The sequence below is a fragment of the Sturnus vulgaris genome, chromosome 4, assembly GCF_052056855.1.
Source record: "Sturnus vulgaris isolate bStuVul1 chromosome 4, bStuVul1.hap1, whole genome shotgun sequence".
NCBI lineage: Eukaryota > Metazoa > Chordata > Aves > Passeriformes > Sturnidae > Sturnus > Sturnus vulgaris.
The window spans coordinates 61159906-61174590 of NC_142246.1; the positions used below are offsets into that span (position 1 = coordinate 61159906).

Genomic DNA, 14685 nt, shown 5'->3' on the forward strand with positions numbered 1-14685 from the left:
TAACCAAAAGTAATTCCAATCATATTTTATGGACTACTATTTATCAAAATGAAGTATTTCTCAAATTCCCTCTTTTATTTCAGAGCTGACCTGATGGACAGAGAGCTAGAAACATGTGAGTTTGGAATCCTTTCCATTTGACTTGTATGATATCAAAGCAGTTGTTAAATTTCTCTGCAAGGTTCTTTCACAGTGTGCAAGACAGATAAACATAATTATTTACTTTCTGTGTCCTCTCAAGCTGCTCTTATGAAATATCATAAAACTCTATACAAGGCTCTGCATTTATTGCAGTATTGATACGAGCAATTCCCACAGTACTTTTGCTTTTGTTTAGGAGATCTCTTATTCAAGTCCCCAGCTAAATTTACTCAGTAGGATAAAGACAAATAGACCACACAGAGATTGAGTAGAAAGGAAAAGCCAGGATTTTACACAATGCAGAATTCACTGTGAAAATTATTAGGAAGTCATGACTGTACCAAGGCAGATTAGACAATCTTTCTTTATCTCAGCCTCTTTGTGTGTTAGAGATGCTTCACCTCTATGGAGTGTTTTAAAAATAGAAGTCAGTTGTGTACTGCTTGTACGTTATCTTCAGTAGTAAATATTGTTGAACTATTGTGAAATGAAAGCACCTAAAAAACCGTAAGACCAAACTTAGTAAAAACAACAAGTTACATAAAAAAAGAAAAACTTCAGCTCACTGTGTTCTTCTTTATTAAAGTATGTCATGTATTTCATCTTTGCAAGAGTTTGATGAGTTTTTGCAAGTAAAATTCTGTTTCCTCTATACTTGCTAATAGTCATGAGAATCTGTAGTTTGCACCTTCCCATTAAAAATGTATTGTATTTTTTGAAATTATTCACCCCGCCTTTTATCCAGATCATGTCTTTGAAAGGAGGAAGTAGATAATAAATGGAATAATTCATGATTTCCCATTAAATATGAAACTTTCTTTTGCAGAGTTTAGAAAATGAAGTTCTACATAATGTACAGAAGTTGATTAGAACTTTTTTAACCTTTTCAAGAAAAATCTTTCACATTACACAAATGCACAGAGAAGTTTCTTTAGGAAAGGCAAACCATTCGCTTCCTACACAGCTCTGTTCTTCAGATCACTGCCTAATTACACTAAATAATATGCTTATCAGGCCCAAAATTCACAAAGATCATTCATTTGACCAAAAAGAATGTGTGCCTCTAAGTTCTAAAATCTCTTTTTGAAAGTTGTTTAATAAACATTGAATTCTGGTCATGGCAAGCGAGATTGTTAGGAATTATTCAGACTGAAAAAAATACATATTTAAATAATATTGTGAAAGGAATTTAAAATTTATCATCTAGCTCACTAAGTGACTTGTGCCATCTCCCTTTCCACAAGCAGCAGGGAGCTTGGGACAGAGTGCCTTCATTTAAAATTTCTTTTACCATGAAAGGATAAATTTCTTTGGTTCTGGTTTACCCTCTTCCGTAGTTTTTAGTATTTAAAAGTGAAGAAATACCCTCATAAAATGTAAATGAGTTTACACAACATTCCACCAGTTTTCAACCAGAGCAATGTGAACAAAGAGGGCCATAAGGTGCTTATAGGTCCTGTCCAAAGACTGACATCAGGAAGAACAGCAAAGTCTTGTTAGGACTGAACATGAAAGGGAAAGAAGTTTTCTTCTTTGTTTGCTGCTATTGAGCTTGCCTCCCTCCATCTCCACAGTGTTGTACAGAACAAATGGAAGCAGCTCACAGCAGTGCATAACTGGAATCAGATACTGTGAAATCAAGGGCTGAAATACAAGGGAAAACCAGTATCTGTACCTACACATTATCTGTCTGCATCCCAAATTGCCTTTTGCAAGCTTGTTTGTAATAGCAGGTACACCTCCTTTTGCCTTGCCTCAACCCCACACCAACAAGATATTTTTCCTTACCCTTTTTCTTGGTAGTGCCCCTCTTCTGTCCCTCAAGAGCCTCACTTATTAACAGAGAAATAGTCAAACCTACCCTACAACCCAAAATTCCCATGTCTAAACTAAGCACCTTCAAATTGGGAAGCCCTAGTAAAGTTTTCAGGTTGTAAAAAAGAAAATATGGCAATGTGATTTCATGGAGAAAGAGATCCCCATCTCTTTTCTGAGTAACCTAAGGAGTCACCTCATTAATTTACGTAGTAGAGGTAACAGCTAGCAAAAGTATGGGTTAATCAAATCCCCAATCATCTATCTGTGTTCAGCTTCCTTAAAGCATTGGTCTAACAATGGAAAAGACCAGAATACAGACAGATAAAGAAGCAAATGAATCAAAAACTGAGTACTGAAACTCTAATGATTTAAGTAACTTAAAAACAAAGGACAAGGTCAGAAAAATCCCAGTCTAACAGTAGGGCTTACTAGTCCATCATGGATATGATGAGAATACAAAACAAAACACAACACTCTTTGTACACTCTTCTCTGAATCAGCCCACAAATCCTATTTTTCTCCCTCAGTGAACTCTCTAGACCATCCTGGCCTCTAATCAGTGAGGAAATTGCTCCCTCTTTACTCCTGAAGGACAGATTGGTTTGAGTATTCAGAGATCACTGGTAGAAGATACATGGATGTAGGAAAGAAATAATTTATTTCCACAAACTCCTCTAACACTTAATCCCTAAAAATTTTCCCATGTCTTTTTTCCTTAACTCTACCTAGCTGATGCTGACATTGAAAAGAGCAGAAACTTGGAAAGTGGAGAGGGTAGTAAATAATTTGTCTGTGACTGAAGAATGGAAAAATAATCTTATCAGATGGCACCAACAGAAGTTTTAAAATGGATGCCAGGTTACTTCTGTTCTGCAGTTGACAGCTTCCTGTAAAAATGCTGCCTCAGGAATCAGTCTCTAAGACCTCTACCTCATCCTTTTTATAGCTTTCAAAATTCCATAGCTCTGCAGGGATTGAGAGGTAAATTATGTCTACATCTGAACTCGTCACCCTACGTCTCTCTATAAGCAATGGAGAAAAACAGGTGCTTCCAAAGTGTAATTCCCATTATTCTAAAGCACTTGTGTGGATCCTGAAAGATGGAGCTCAACTAATCACATGGCTGAGGTTTTTAACCTGGATCACTTACACTTGGGTAAAAGCCCCTCTGCTCTTTTTGCAGAGAGTTTATAGAAGATATACCTCACTATATTCATCACTCATCACTGCTAGAGCAGAAATTTTATGTTCTATTTTGCAGTCAACAATCTGAAAAGTACTTTAAAGATCCATCTTCCCAGTATTGGCAAAGATGGCCAACTGCTCTGGGGGACACAGCACACCTGAGAATTAAAGCCTTTGCTTTTTTCTGTTTCAGCTAATCCTAAAGTGGATAAGCTATTGGAGAATTCCAAGCAGAAAAGCCCACTCTATCTCAAAAATATCTGACAGAATGCATGTAAGACAATGTTGTCGCCTGCCTGAAAAAAGTAATCTCAGAGCCTGACTTTTCTGACACAGATTTATCAAGCAAGCTTTCCATAACATGCTGACCCATCACTCACAAGACAGAAAACACAAATCCAAATTTTCTGCATACCTAAGCAAACCTTTACCATCTCTGTATAATTTGGATTTCATTTGACCACCAGAGTCTTGAGGACAGTAGAACTCCATCATCCAATTCAAATGCATTTAAAATCTATGTAGTAATATCACTAATGTAATTTTTTTTTTTTTTGTTACAGCTAAGCAAAGCTATCTCCCTCATCAAATACATTTCAAAGCTTCTCTTTCTAGTCCTCAACTCTTTTTTGATGATGTGGTCCTCTTTTGATAATTTTAATTTGTATGAAGAGGACAGAACTGTTACTTGAGCTTTCTGGCCCTGGCAAAAAGATCAGGAAACAAGAACGACAGTATCAAATTCTGGCCCATTTTAGGCTCTAAACTAATTCGAAGATTAAATCCTGGAATGAATCTCTTGATAAAAAATGCTTAACTTCACAGTTCATCGTGAACTTCTTGACTCTTAGTTCAGTCATATGAACTATTTTTAATTTTTACTGCAATCTGATTTTGAGCTGTTAATGACTTGGTGAGTCAGGACTAAGAACAGAAAGTATCAATGAAAGCACACTGAAGGCCACAGGAGTCAGCCAAACTCCTCATGCAAAAGCCTGACTCTGTGGCAAGCAAGCACTCACATTCTGCATTAATGAACCTTTGCTTTTTTTCCATTTCCACAGCCTTGCACCACATTCACTTCGTATTTCAAGTTAAAGTCTTGGAGAAGAAAGCAAAACAAAAATCAATGAAAAAACAAAGCAATATCCTGTTTTAATATAATTATAGAACTATCTTTCTTAAGCACTATTTTTTGCTCCCTCATCTATCATATCAACCTGGGACCAAAACTTATTAAGTAGAAAAAAATGAAAAACATCTCCTTATTTTTCCACAGGAAAAAAAAGAGATTATATCATGAACACACTTAATGGAATTCTTCTCTTTTGCTGAAGTTTGGAACACAGGACACTATTTTACAATACAAGAATAACTGCAACCTTTTTGCTTCAATAGTTAATCTCAATTTTGAAAGACAGAATTTTAGGGAAAGATTTTGAACAATATTGCTTTTTTTTCCATAAATGTGATACTAACTATACAGTCCTTCATTTAGAAGATAATAAATTTGTTGTTTGCCTACCATACACTTTAAAAAAAGGGTGTTTAATATTAAGCAGGAGTGTGGCTAAAAGAATTTGTCTTGATGAAATAATCACTGGCATATTAAGTTAACCTCCATATTAAACAGAAGTACAGATATTTATACATCAGAGGAAGGAAATTCAGTCCTTTTAAAAAGAAGTATAATAATCTGCTTCTGGAATGGAAACAATATTGAAAAACTACACAGCATATTACAAGCCATCTCTCACATTTTTAAAATAATAACACCCGTTGCCTGCTGAGACATACCAAGCATTACACTGATTTCAGTAAGATCATTTACAGATATGGCATTGCCTTGCTTAATAAAGTGGTTTTAGATTACATTTGATGCATTTAGTTTTTTCTAACTAGATTAGCATAGTACTAATGTAACTTTGTAGATAGTTTGTTACCTTTTGTTTGCTCTCAAATGATTTTATCAAGGTTATGGAAGAGCATTAGTAGATTATATATAGAGAGAAATTTAATAACTGCTGATTTATTATCAAAAGCTAAAATTTCAAGAAGAATTAAATGCACAGAACATGAATGTAACCTTTTAAAGTAGGTAATTTAAGAATCTCCATAGAAATAAACCAGAATATATACGATATTTCAGTTTAATCTTCTAAGAGGCTTTGGTAACTTTGGAAAAACAGCCTCTTACAAAACTGTAAGGGAGCTACACTTCACATAGGTATTGCAGAACAGAGGACAAAATTCTTCATTTTGGATGTCCTCACTTGTGGTTTCCTTTTCCACAACATTCAAACTCAGGGTTTGGATATAAAAAGACACCATTTAGGAGGATTTTTTTGCCTTTTTTTTTTTTTTTATTTGTTTGTAAAATGCACTTTGAAGCTCTCAGGCTTTCCTAAAATAGCAGTGACCTCCTGTGTAATCACCTGAGGGAGAACACTTGTGTCCCTGGCACGGTGTGTGGAAATCCACTGAGGTTGAGGACTGAAACAGCTCCCTGGGAAGGCAACTCAGCCTGTGAAAACTGGAGTGTAACGAGCAGAGCAGCCAGTTCCACAGCTGGCATAGAACCAGGGGCACAGTAAGGGAAGGTGCTTACTTCTCTGCTTGCTCCCTGAGGTCTGATACTCCTAGTAATTCTCTAGATTTCAATGTGGAAGTTTTTAGGGAAGGTTTGCAGGCACATTCTTAGGCTAGGAAGGAGAAATGAAGCACGTTTTGCAAGAAACTAGCTGGTGGAATTCCTGTCTGACTGATAGAATATTTCTATGCTGCAAGGGTGATCTTGCAATATTCATTGTTAAGGTGCCTAGAGCCCTTGTATATGCATCCTTTTATTATTTAAATATTGAAATAAATAAATCAGCTCACTTAAGCAAGCAGCAATCCAGTTTGTTAGAATTCTTTCATTAATTTTGATGGTGCTGAACCCCAGTTCTGTTAAAAGACTCCAGAAGAATAAGTCAGTTATAGTCTCTTAACTTCTAAATGTAAATACCTCAGCTGTAAGAAATCAAAAGTTATCTAGATTTCTTTCATTCACTAGGTTTTTAAATAACTAATGGGGTATTAAATGCTTCACCACAGAAGTCAGCACTTGGGCTTGGCTAAATAGTAATTCAAAATTACAAGAACGTGTATGTCGGTACACTAAGCTCCCACCCCAAAGGAGATATTTCACAAAGGCTCAGAAAGAAAAGAGAAGAGGAAAGAAAAAAAAAAAAAGGCAGCACAATATAATAATTACTGACACAATTTTAACAATAATGTTACAAATCTGATCTAATTGGTAAATATACAAATTAGTAAAACCAAGAAGATAAGTGCTTTGATATATTTAATATCAGGAGAAATGAAACATCATTATTTAATATCAACTTCAATTTTTAAATGCCAAGTTCCACTAAAAAGGGTAGGGCCTAGGGAACTTTAAATTTAAATTACTATGATGACTAGAAACAAAGGAAACAATAAACTTATGGATGTTAAAATGCCTCGAAAAAGCCAACTTACGCAGCAGCTTCTTGTTTTGACACCCCTTTGATATTCTTCGCCAAATAATCATCTATGGCATCTTTGTCTTTGATCAAATGAATCCTAAATTTAAATGAAAAAAATTAAAAGAAACACTGTAAGGTGCTAACATAGACTTCTGCAGCATGTATAATATATTATCATTGCCAAGTAGAGCTAAACACTGAAATATTGACAAAGTAATATATCAGACGTTCTATAAGCACATACAAATATCTTTTTAATTTTTTGGTCTGCAGCTAGTTCAAATCTTTATTTCTGAAAGAAAACAGAAGTGGTATTAGCTTTCAGGGATCTGGTTATCTGATATTTCTGTCTAAACTAGAAGAAATTTTGTATCAGCTAAATCAGTAATAATTGATAAAGCTATCCATATTTAAACTGTTTCCTAAATCAGAACTGTTACATTTTTGTATTATCAGTATGGACCAGAGTGGTCCAATCTATCTCATATTTTAGCTTCTTCAAAATTAAAAACAAAGGCAAATTAAGAAAAGAATTCCCAAATCCAACTCAAAATGTTTTCCTTGGTGCAATGCAATCTTTTAATACTGCTCCTGGCTTTCCACAGTTTGGAGCAGCATAGTGCAAAAGGTGCTCCACTGAGGGGATAATCTGAAGGTCATTAAAACAAAGAGCAAATTTCAGGATGCATGGATGTATGTTTAAAATTTGAACTGTGCACCATTTCACCTTTCACTTCAGCCACCATATCTTTGCATCTCCACTCTGATACACACGAGATGCCTGGAAAGGGTAAAATGCACTTACTGACCATAAGGTGCATGTAAATAGAATCTGATATCCCAACTGTTGAGGATGTTATCTTTATAAGTAATGTGAATTTATTTTTATTCTTCTGAGAAGGAGCACAAAGATTGTCTGGTTAATCACTCAAAGATAAAAGAAATTCAGCATTAGTGTTCTATATAAATCCATTACTTTGCTCTTTCTCTGTCTGTATTACAATGCTGTCTTTCATTACAATGATGAGAATAAACTCTTTTCATAATGTTAGCTAATATAAGTGTCATGCTCCTTATTGCTCCGAGAATACCAAAGACATTTCACAAAGTTCATTTAAATGAAAACAAAATAGCTAAGCAAAGCTGAGATATTTTGACATGTCTGTATTTAAAACAATCTAACAGTGAATACTTCCCTCACAAATAGTGCCTTTAAATTTGTTCCAGAATTTGCTGCTGCTGAGTGACACCAGCAGAGGCTTGTGCTTCGAGGCTGCACTTTACACAATCCGTAGGAGTTGCTGCTGATCTGGCTAAACGTACACCTTATGGATATATTGCCATGAAAATTCTCTTATAAGCAACACCAAAATGTATTCAATATCAAAATTTCCACACCAAAATAATAAAAATTTAGGAGGATCTTTGGAAGAAGGAAGAGAAAGTCAAAACCCCCAAACTGAAACAGTGAAACTACAAGAGGAAAATGTCTATCAGCTTGCTGCAATTGCATCCACACTGCAGTTAAAAAGCATCTCAAAATGAAACAAAGGAAAGCCTGATGCCTTTCCATTGTCATTATAAAGGTATCTTAATAAATTAATTTTAAAAAAATCAGGGGGAAAGCCAATTAGAATCATATACAATTTAAAATGCCACCTGCCTTATAGTCAAAGTACGAATTTCTGACTTCTGATTGGTAACATCCCCAAAGTTAAAGAAAACTACAGCAAAGGGGAAAAAAACCCAAAAACCATAAGCAAAAACTTGCAAAATAATAACTGTTTACATAAGTTCTGTAATAACCTGTACTGGACTCATGCAACTACAAACATGGTCATCCATCATAACGAGTTGAACTTACTAAAAATAAAAAATACTCATCTCACCCAGGCTGTTATTAGCAGTGATGTTAATGTAGCAATAACACAGAAAAGATGGGCAGGTGATACTTAGGAAAAAATACACTAGGAAATTCCATCAACTCAAGAAAATCATTAGGGGTTCCTATATGCAATGAGAATGAAAAACATTAAAATTAATTAATTAATTAATCAATGTGAATAATAGAGACTGTGACTTGGAATGGATATTGTTTCCTTTTACAGAATTGAGATAAGGCTGACATTTGCTACAAGACACTATTTCTTTTCTTCTAGAAGTTGTCACTTGCCTTTTCCAAGCTGCTTTATCCTTATTTCTCTGATGTTTCCATAATGACTCACAGTACTTCATAAAGTATATAAAAAGAGTCTAAGTTGGCTCCTATTTAATTTTAAATCAGTTATTAACGAGAAATCCATTTTAATCCAATGGACACCTTTTTTTTCCTCTTTTAATTGTGGAACTTTCCTAAAAGAGAATTTCCTTGCCCATGATTTTTGTAGTTTTAAGTATCACAAAAGAGCAAACACGATTTGTCACCTCAGCACAGCTGATTGAAGCAGTTCACAGCAAAAACGATGCTTTGAAAGACAAGAGGTACCTACCTTGCAAAGTCTAATGGGGGGCAAAGAGGCTGCTCTAGGAACTTGGGATGTTCCCCTGGGCTTTGGAGGACTGCTTGAGGCAGCACGTTCATTTTAACTAAAACAAACAAACAAAACCAACATTACTTGAAACAACCCCTTCACAGCAATGCAGTTTCTTTTCCTTCTTGTGCTGCTTCCCAGCCTGCTCTCTGCTATTCCCAGTGCATTAAAACCCACTCCAGTTCTACACAAATCACAGCATTACTTCAGTAGGACATAACACAAAGGAATGGTCATTATTTAACTTGCCATGGATTTCTCTCTTTCACTGAGGTACTTTTGATTTCCATAAGGACAGCTCATTCAGGAACCATACCTGCATGGGTTTCCCTGTGCTTCCTCAAGCTATCTAGGTCCAAGTATTGATAATATTTTATGTTAATACACAACGTGGACAAATGATGGAATATACAGGGTGCAAAACAATGACAGGCACTGCGTTAATCCTACATAAGCATAATAGAAACAAGCTTTTGAAAAAAAAAAATGTAAGTAATGCTATACTTAAAACACAGGGTTTTACTTAGAACAAAAGCCAAAAGCCCCACAGTTATTTAGAATCGTCTAGCTTGTCATTTTGAAGTACATAAATGCTAATAGGACTTTTTTGTCATATAGAGCTACTGTGTTTTTTCCCCAAGTATTCAGTCTACACTTTCTACCATTAAAGTTTCAGCTGCCAGTTCCTTCATTTTGCATGTCTGTGATCTGAGGACGTTAGCAGCAGGAGCACCCTTACTTTTAAATTTGGTTTAATGTAGGTATTGCATGCCCTGCTGGTAGGCCTGAAGGCATAAACTTTTAATAGGGATGGAAAAACAGAATATAATAAGAGGGGGAAAAAGAATTTAACTATTTGCTACATTTAGTAAAAGGAAATTTATTGTTGGGAAATAAGTATTAGATATGAATCAATCTGTTACTTAATAATCTTCATCAGACTAGCAGATATTTTATATATTAGTCTTTCTGGGATCAAAAGCCATTTCATTGATGCAGTATTTTGCTGTGGCTATCGTGAAACAATTTTTTAAATTGTGTTACTTAGAACTGAATAATAAAGAGAATTACAGTTTGGAAAGATGACAGGATAGGATATTTCTCCTAAGTCTTTCTTTTGGGGCCTTTTACTAATGATAGCATTTTTTACAGAAAGAAAAAAGATATTATTTATAGATAAACTGGTCTGCAATTAGAGGCAACAAAAATTAACAGAAGCGTGTCTTAGAAAATAAAAAATCAATAGAACAAAAAACCATGGGTAATTCATCATTATAGAAGATTAAACTTCTCACAAAGAATACAAGTTTGTATATAAAAGCTATATAGAAATGAAAACCCCTTTTTAGGAAGATGCTGTTCAGTGAGAATTAGTAATTAAAATTTGGAACAACAACATTGAAGGCCCAAGAAGATGCAAAGTTTTCTACAAGCTTCTCTGTTGTGAGGAATTAGATGGGAAAGTGAACACAGCCATGCCTTGGTGGAGGCTGATGAATTTGGCAAGGCTGGGGGCTGACTGCAGCTATGGGGCAGAAAAAGAGGGGAAGCAGCTGAAAGGAGACCCCATGGAGCCACTGCAGCCGTGGAAAGCTATTGATGGGGAGCTGAAATTATAGGGAACTGCCACAAAACACTCAGCTGGAGCACATGACAAGTCCTTGCTGGCTCACACGCTTCATGTTCCAAATCCACAGAAATCAAGTCTACGGGAAAAGAGGCTATCAGGCACACAGGTCTCACATGAGGCACATATACAGATATTTTTCTTAGCACATTTCTGCCTCACACGGACTAAAATACTGCCCTGGCTCCTATTTCAAACTCAAAGCTTGAGAGAAGAAAAAAACCCAAACCCACACTGCTTCATAGTAATGCCAGTAATAATGAACTTTTACTTTAGATGCAGGAGATTGCTTTCAGAGTGAAACAGAGGGTGTATTTCCCTCATTTCCAAGGTAACTTATTCTTACAGGTAAATTACAACCACAGACACATGACAGAAGGCACCAGCCACACATCCTTCTGAAACCCATGCTATTTCAGTCTTGTATATTATATTGCTGGTGATTTAAAGAGCACTTTACATCTTGCTCCTTTATTATAAAGTCCAAGCCACGTCTCATTTACTTAATCAAACACCCACATAATTCAGCCGAAGATGCGGTGGTGCAGTTTGTTTCTGAAGAGCTTCATTTAATTAATCCCATAATGGAGGGAATCTCCCCATGGGCTGTAATGGCTCCAAGGTGCACTGAAGCCCAAGGTAAAACACCAGCTGATCGCTGATAGCAATGGTGCCTTTCCTGGCTCCTTTTCGGGAACCTTTTGGCTGCCTCTTTGCTCTTCCTACACATTTTCTGAGGTTTAAAGGGAGGCTGAGGATTTCCCCCGGAGGGGAGGACGTGAGGAAGCAGGGATGGATACAACACACGGCTGTCTTTGTGGGTATATTGGCTGCTATTTGGCACTTGTAAGGTAAAGGGATATCAGAAAGTCACGGGTCAGACTTACCAGCACGCTGCTTTATCACACTGAAAGTAACAGTGTAAATTGATTAAAAAAAATAAAAACGAACAATACATTTCTGAAACCCAAAGGCAGCGTGATAGATGCTATTTGTTCCAAGTTTGACCTGGGCGAGGTCGCGGCCCCAGCCTGACCCGTATCCTCAATGCCCTCCGTCCCCGCGGCTTTGGGAGCACAGCCGCCCTCCGCTGCTGCCCGGCTCTCACCAGCCACATCAGCATGGTACCCACCCCGACCCTGGGCCCGGTACCGATAAGAGGCCCCCCCAGCAGCCGGAGTTGCCCGGGGCACAGACCTGGGCTCATGGCGTGGCCGCAGGACAGGACGAGCTCTCCGCCAGCCCGGTCCGGCCAGGCCCGGCCCTTCACGGGACGCCGCGGCCTCGCCATGGCGACGGCGGCGGGCGGCGCTGAGGGCCGGGCTCCCGGAGCCCTCAGGGACCATCCCAGCCCTTCCCTGCGAGGCGCTGGGGCCGGGATAGAGCCTGGAAGACAACGGGGCTGTGAGAAAGTGCGCGGCCCGAGGCGTTGAGTGCTTTCCAGGAGCTCGGGTGGGCTCCGAACGAGCTGCCTCAAACGGGAGGGTCCCTCAAAGCTGAGCGAGTTTCTGAAGCTGGCAAGCAAAGAGCCAGGATCGTATGGACACCTAAGGAAGCGTGGGCAATCTCTGAGATGCTAAATGGACACCTGCAGTGAGCAGGTTTCTTTCTTTCACAGAATGGTTAGGGTTGGAAAGGACCACACTGGGTCATCTGGTCCAGCTCCCCGCTTAAGCAGGGTCGTCCCAGAGCACATGGCACTGGATTGTGCCCAGATAGTCCATGGATATCTCAGTGAGGGAGGCCACAATCTGTCTGGTCAATCTGTTCCAGTGTGTGGTCACTGCACAGTAAAGAAGTTCTTCCTCATGTTCAGGTGGAACTTCCTGTGCATCAGTCTCTGCCATGGCCTCTTGTCCTGTTGCCCAGCACCACGGAGCACAGCCTGGTCCATCCTCCTGGCATCCCTCCTGCAGACACTGACAGACACTGATGAGGTCCCCTCCCAGGCATCTCAAGATGAACAAACCCAGCTCCCTCAGCTTTTACTTGTTAGACCAATGCTCCAGTCCCTGAATCAGCTTTGTTCCCCTCCATCCTTCCAGGACCTCTGAACCTCCCCAAAATCCTTCAGGACTTTTGAGTAAGGGGAAAGAGCAAGTAGAAAAAAAACATTAGGCTGAATCTCTGAGTGAGTGACAACATGAAGGCAATTTGGTTTATGGAAAATGTCCTCACTCTGTTGATGAGAGTTTGCTGCTTAATTTACTGTCACAAAGGAGCTATTCTAAGGGGTTGGCCTGCTTGGGTGTCTGGGGACTGGTCAGAAATGGAAATATGAGAAGGAATCAATGAGCTTTTGCTAAATGCAAATGAAAATTATAAGAGAAACCCAATTGGGATGTTACAGAATATAAAGAGCAGAGATTTTTCAGTGGCTTCTCTTTTCGTGTTGGAAACTTGACACCAGCAGGAGATCATTTTTTTAGCACAGATTTGACCTAGTTTTTATTGCTACAACTGTTCAGAAAACAGGAATGTCAGAATCAATTGCTATAATCTATTTTGGAAGGATCAAGTGGACAGAAAGCACTTAAAAATGGCATTACCTGTTTCTGAGTTGATGGCAATCGGAAACAAAGGATCTTGAATGTTTATGGGTCAATGTTCTAGTGGATAAGTCAGAAGCTGACAGGGTACTTAGCTGATATCAAATCACACTAGAGAACAGCGTGACCTATGCCTTACCCACCTACAACACATAGGGAAAGCACTGCTGTACTGAGTGAATTTCAGTCTGACTGACATATGCTGAAGGTCTCATGCTGCCAGTGTTAAAATGTACTTGGAATGGCAAAATATTTAAAATGTCAATTTCCTAACTCAAAAAAAGTTGCATCCAACACAGAGGAATTCTATATTAGACCTCATCTTGTCAGATGAAAAGGAATTGATCACAGAACTAAAAATTAGCCATAGCTTAGGTATAACCGATAATGATTTGATCACATTTGATATGTGCAAACAGAATTAAGTCCAAGCCAATAATACATATACTTAATCCTTTGGAAGTGCTAATTTTATAAAGGTGAATACTATTATAAGGTAAGTCTGTTGGGAGAAGAAATTTAATCTGAAGTGGGAGAATAGTAATTGGAAGTGGTTTAAGGGTGGTAGCTATATACCCACTCAACCAGAATGCCACAACTAAGAAATATATTTGCTGAAAAGCCAGGGTGGTTTACAAGGCAAACATGTGCAAAACTGGAGAAAGAATGTGGTGTCATTCATGTACAGTGAAAGGTAAGAATTGTAGAAAATTGCTGTGGCAAGTGAAATGTTGTGAGGGAAATATACATATGGTCATCTGAGTTAAAATGAGGAAATTGGAGGGTTTTTGCAAGTATAGACTACAGAAAATTATCTGAATAGTAAGAAGACCCTATTAAGACCTGAAGGTGAGAGCTTAAACCTTAATCAGTGACAAACTTCAAATGTTAAAGATATACATATTTGTTCTGTCATTTGGGAAGATGGCAGCTGATGTAATTATGTTAGTGTTAAAGAGTTGTTTTCTATTCAAAGATGAGGGAAAATGGTTCAGTTAGTGAAAGAAAACTGCCATTAAAGCTTTTGGAATGAACATGTCTATCAATGTTCATATTCAGAACTTCTTAAAACACTAAGACTTTTTTAAGAAGGATGATGTTGGTATTGTTCTAATACCTTAAAAGAATAAATAAGATAATGATGGTTTGCAATGTGACATTGATCAGGCCAAACACAGAATAGACAATATTGTTAACTCAGTTTACAAATAATTTAAAAGAAGAAAGGTATTTCCAATTACTGTGGGCTTCTGCTAAAAAAATCTATATATCCTGGCAGAAAAATAGAGCCTGGCAACCAGACTTTGCTGTCTTAATGAGGCTGC

At 37.7% G+C, this 14685-nt stretch overlaps 1 protein-coding gene across 2 annotated transcripts in view; it reads right to left on the minus strand.

The window, feature by feature from the left end:
* The window catches only part of TTC29 (tetratricopeptide repeat domain 29), a 114180-nt gene extending 102084 nt beyond the window's left edge, over positions 1-12096 (minus strand). For both annotated transcript variants that reach the window (XR_015803350.1, XM_088164086.1), the window contains exons 1-3: positions 12009-12096; positions 9143-9239; positions 6667-6750 (exon numbers count right to left, since the gene is read on the minus strand). Coding sequence is in view for 1 of the 2 variants with exons in the window: in XM_088164086.1 (XP_088020212.1) it covers positions 6667-6750; positions 9143-9239; positions 12009-12018 (191 nt within the window). In the remaining variant the exon portion in view is untranslated. The remainder of the gene's footprint in view (positions 1-6666; positions 6751-9142; positions 9240-12008) is intronic.
* Positions 12097-14685: the final 2589 nt, after the last annotated feature.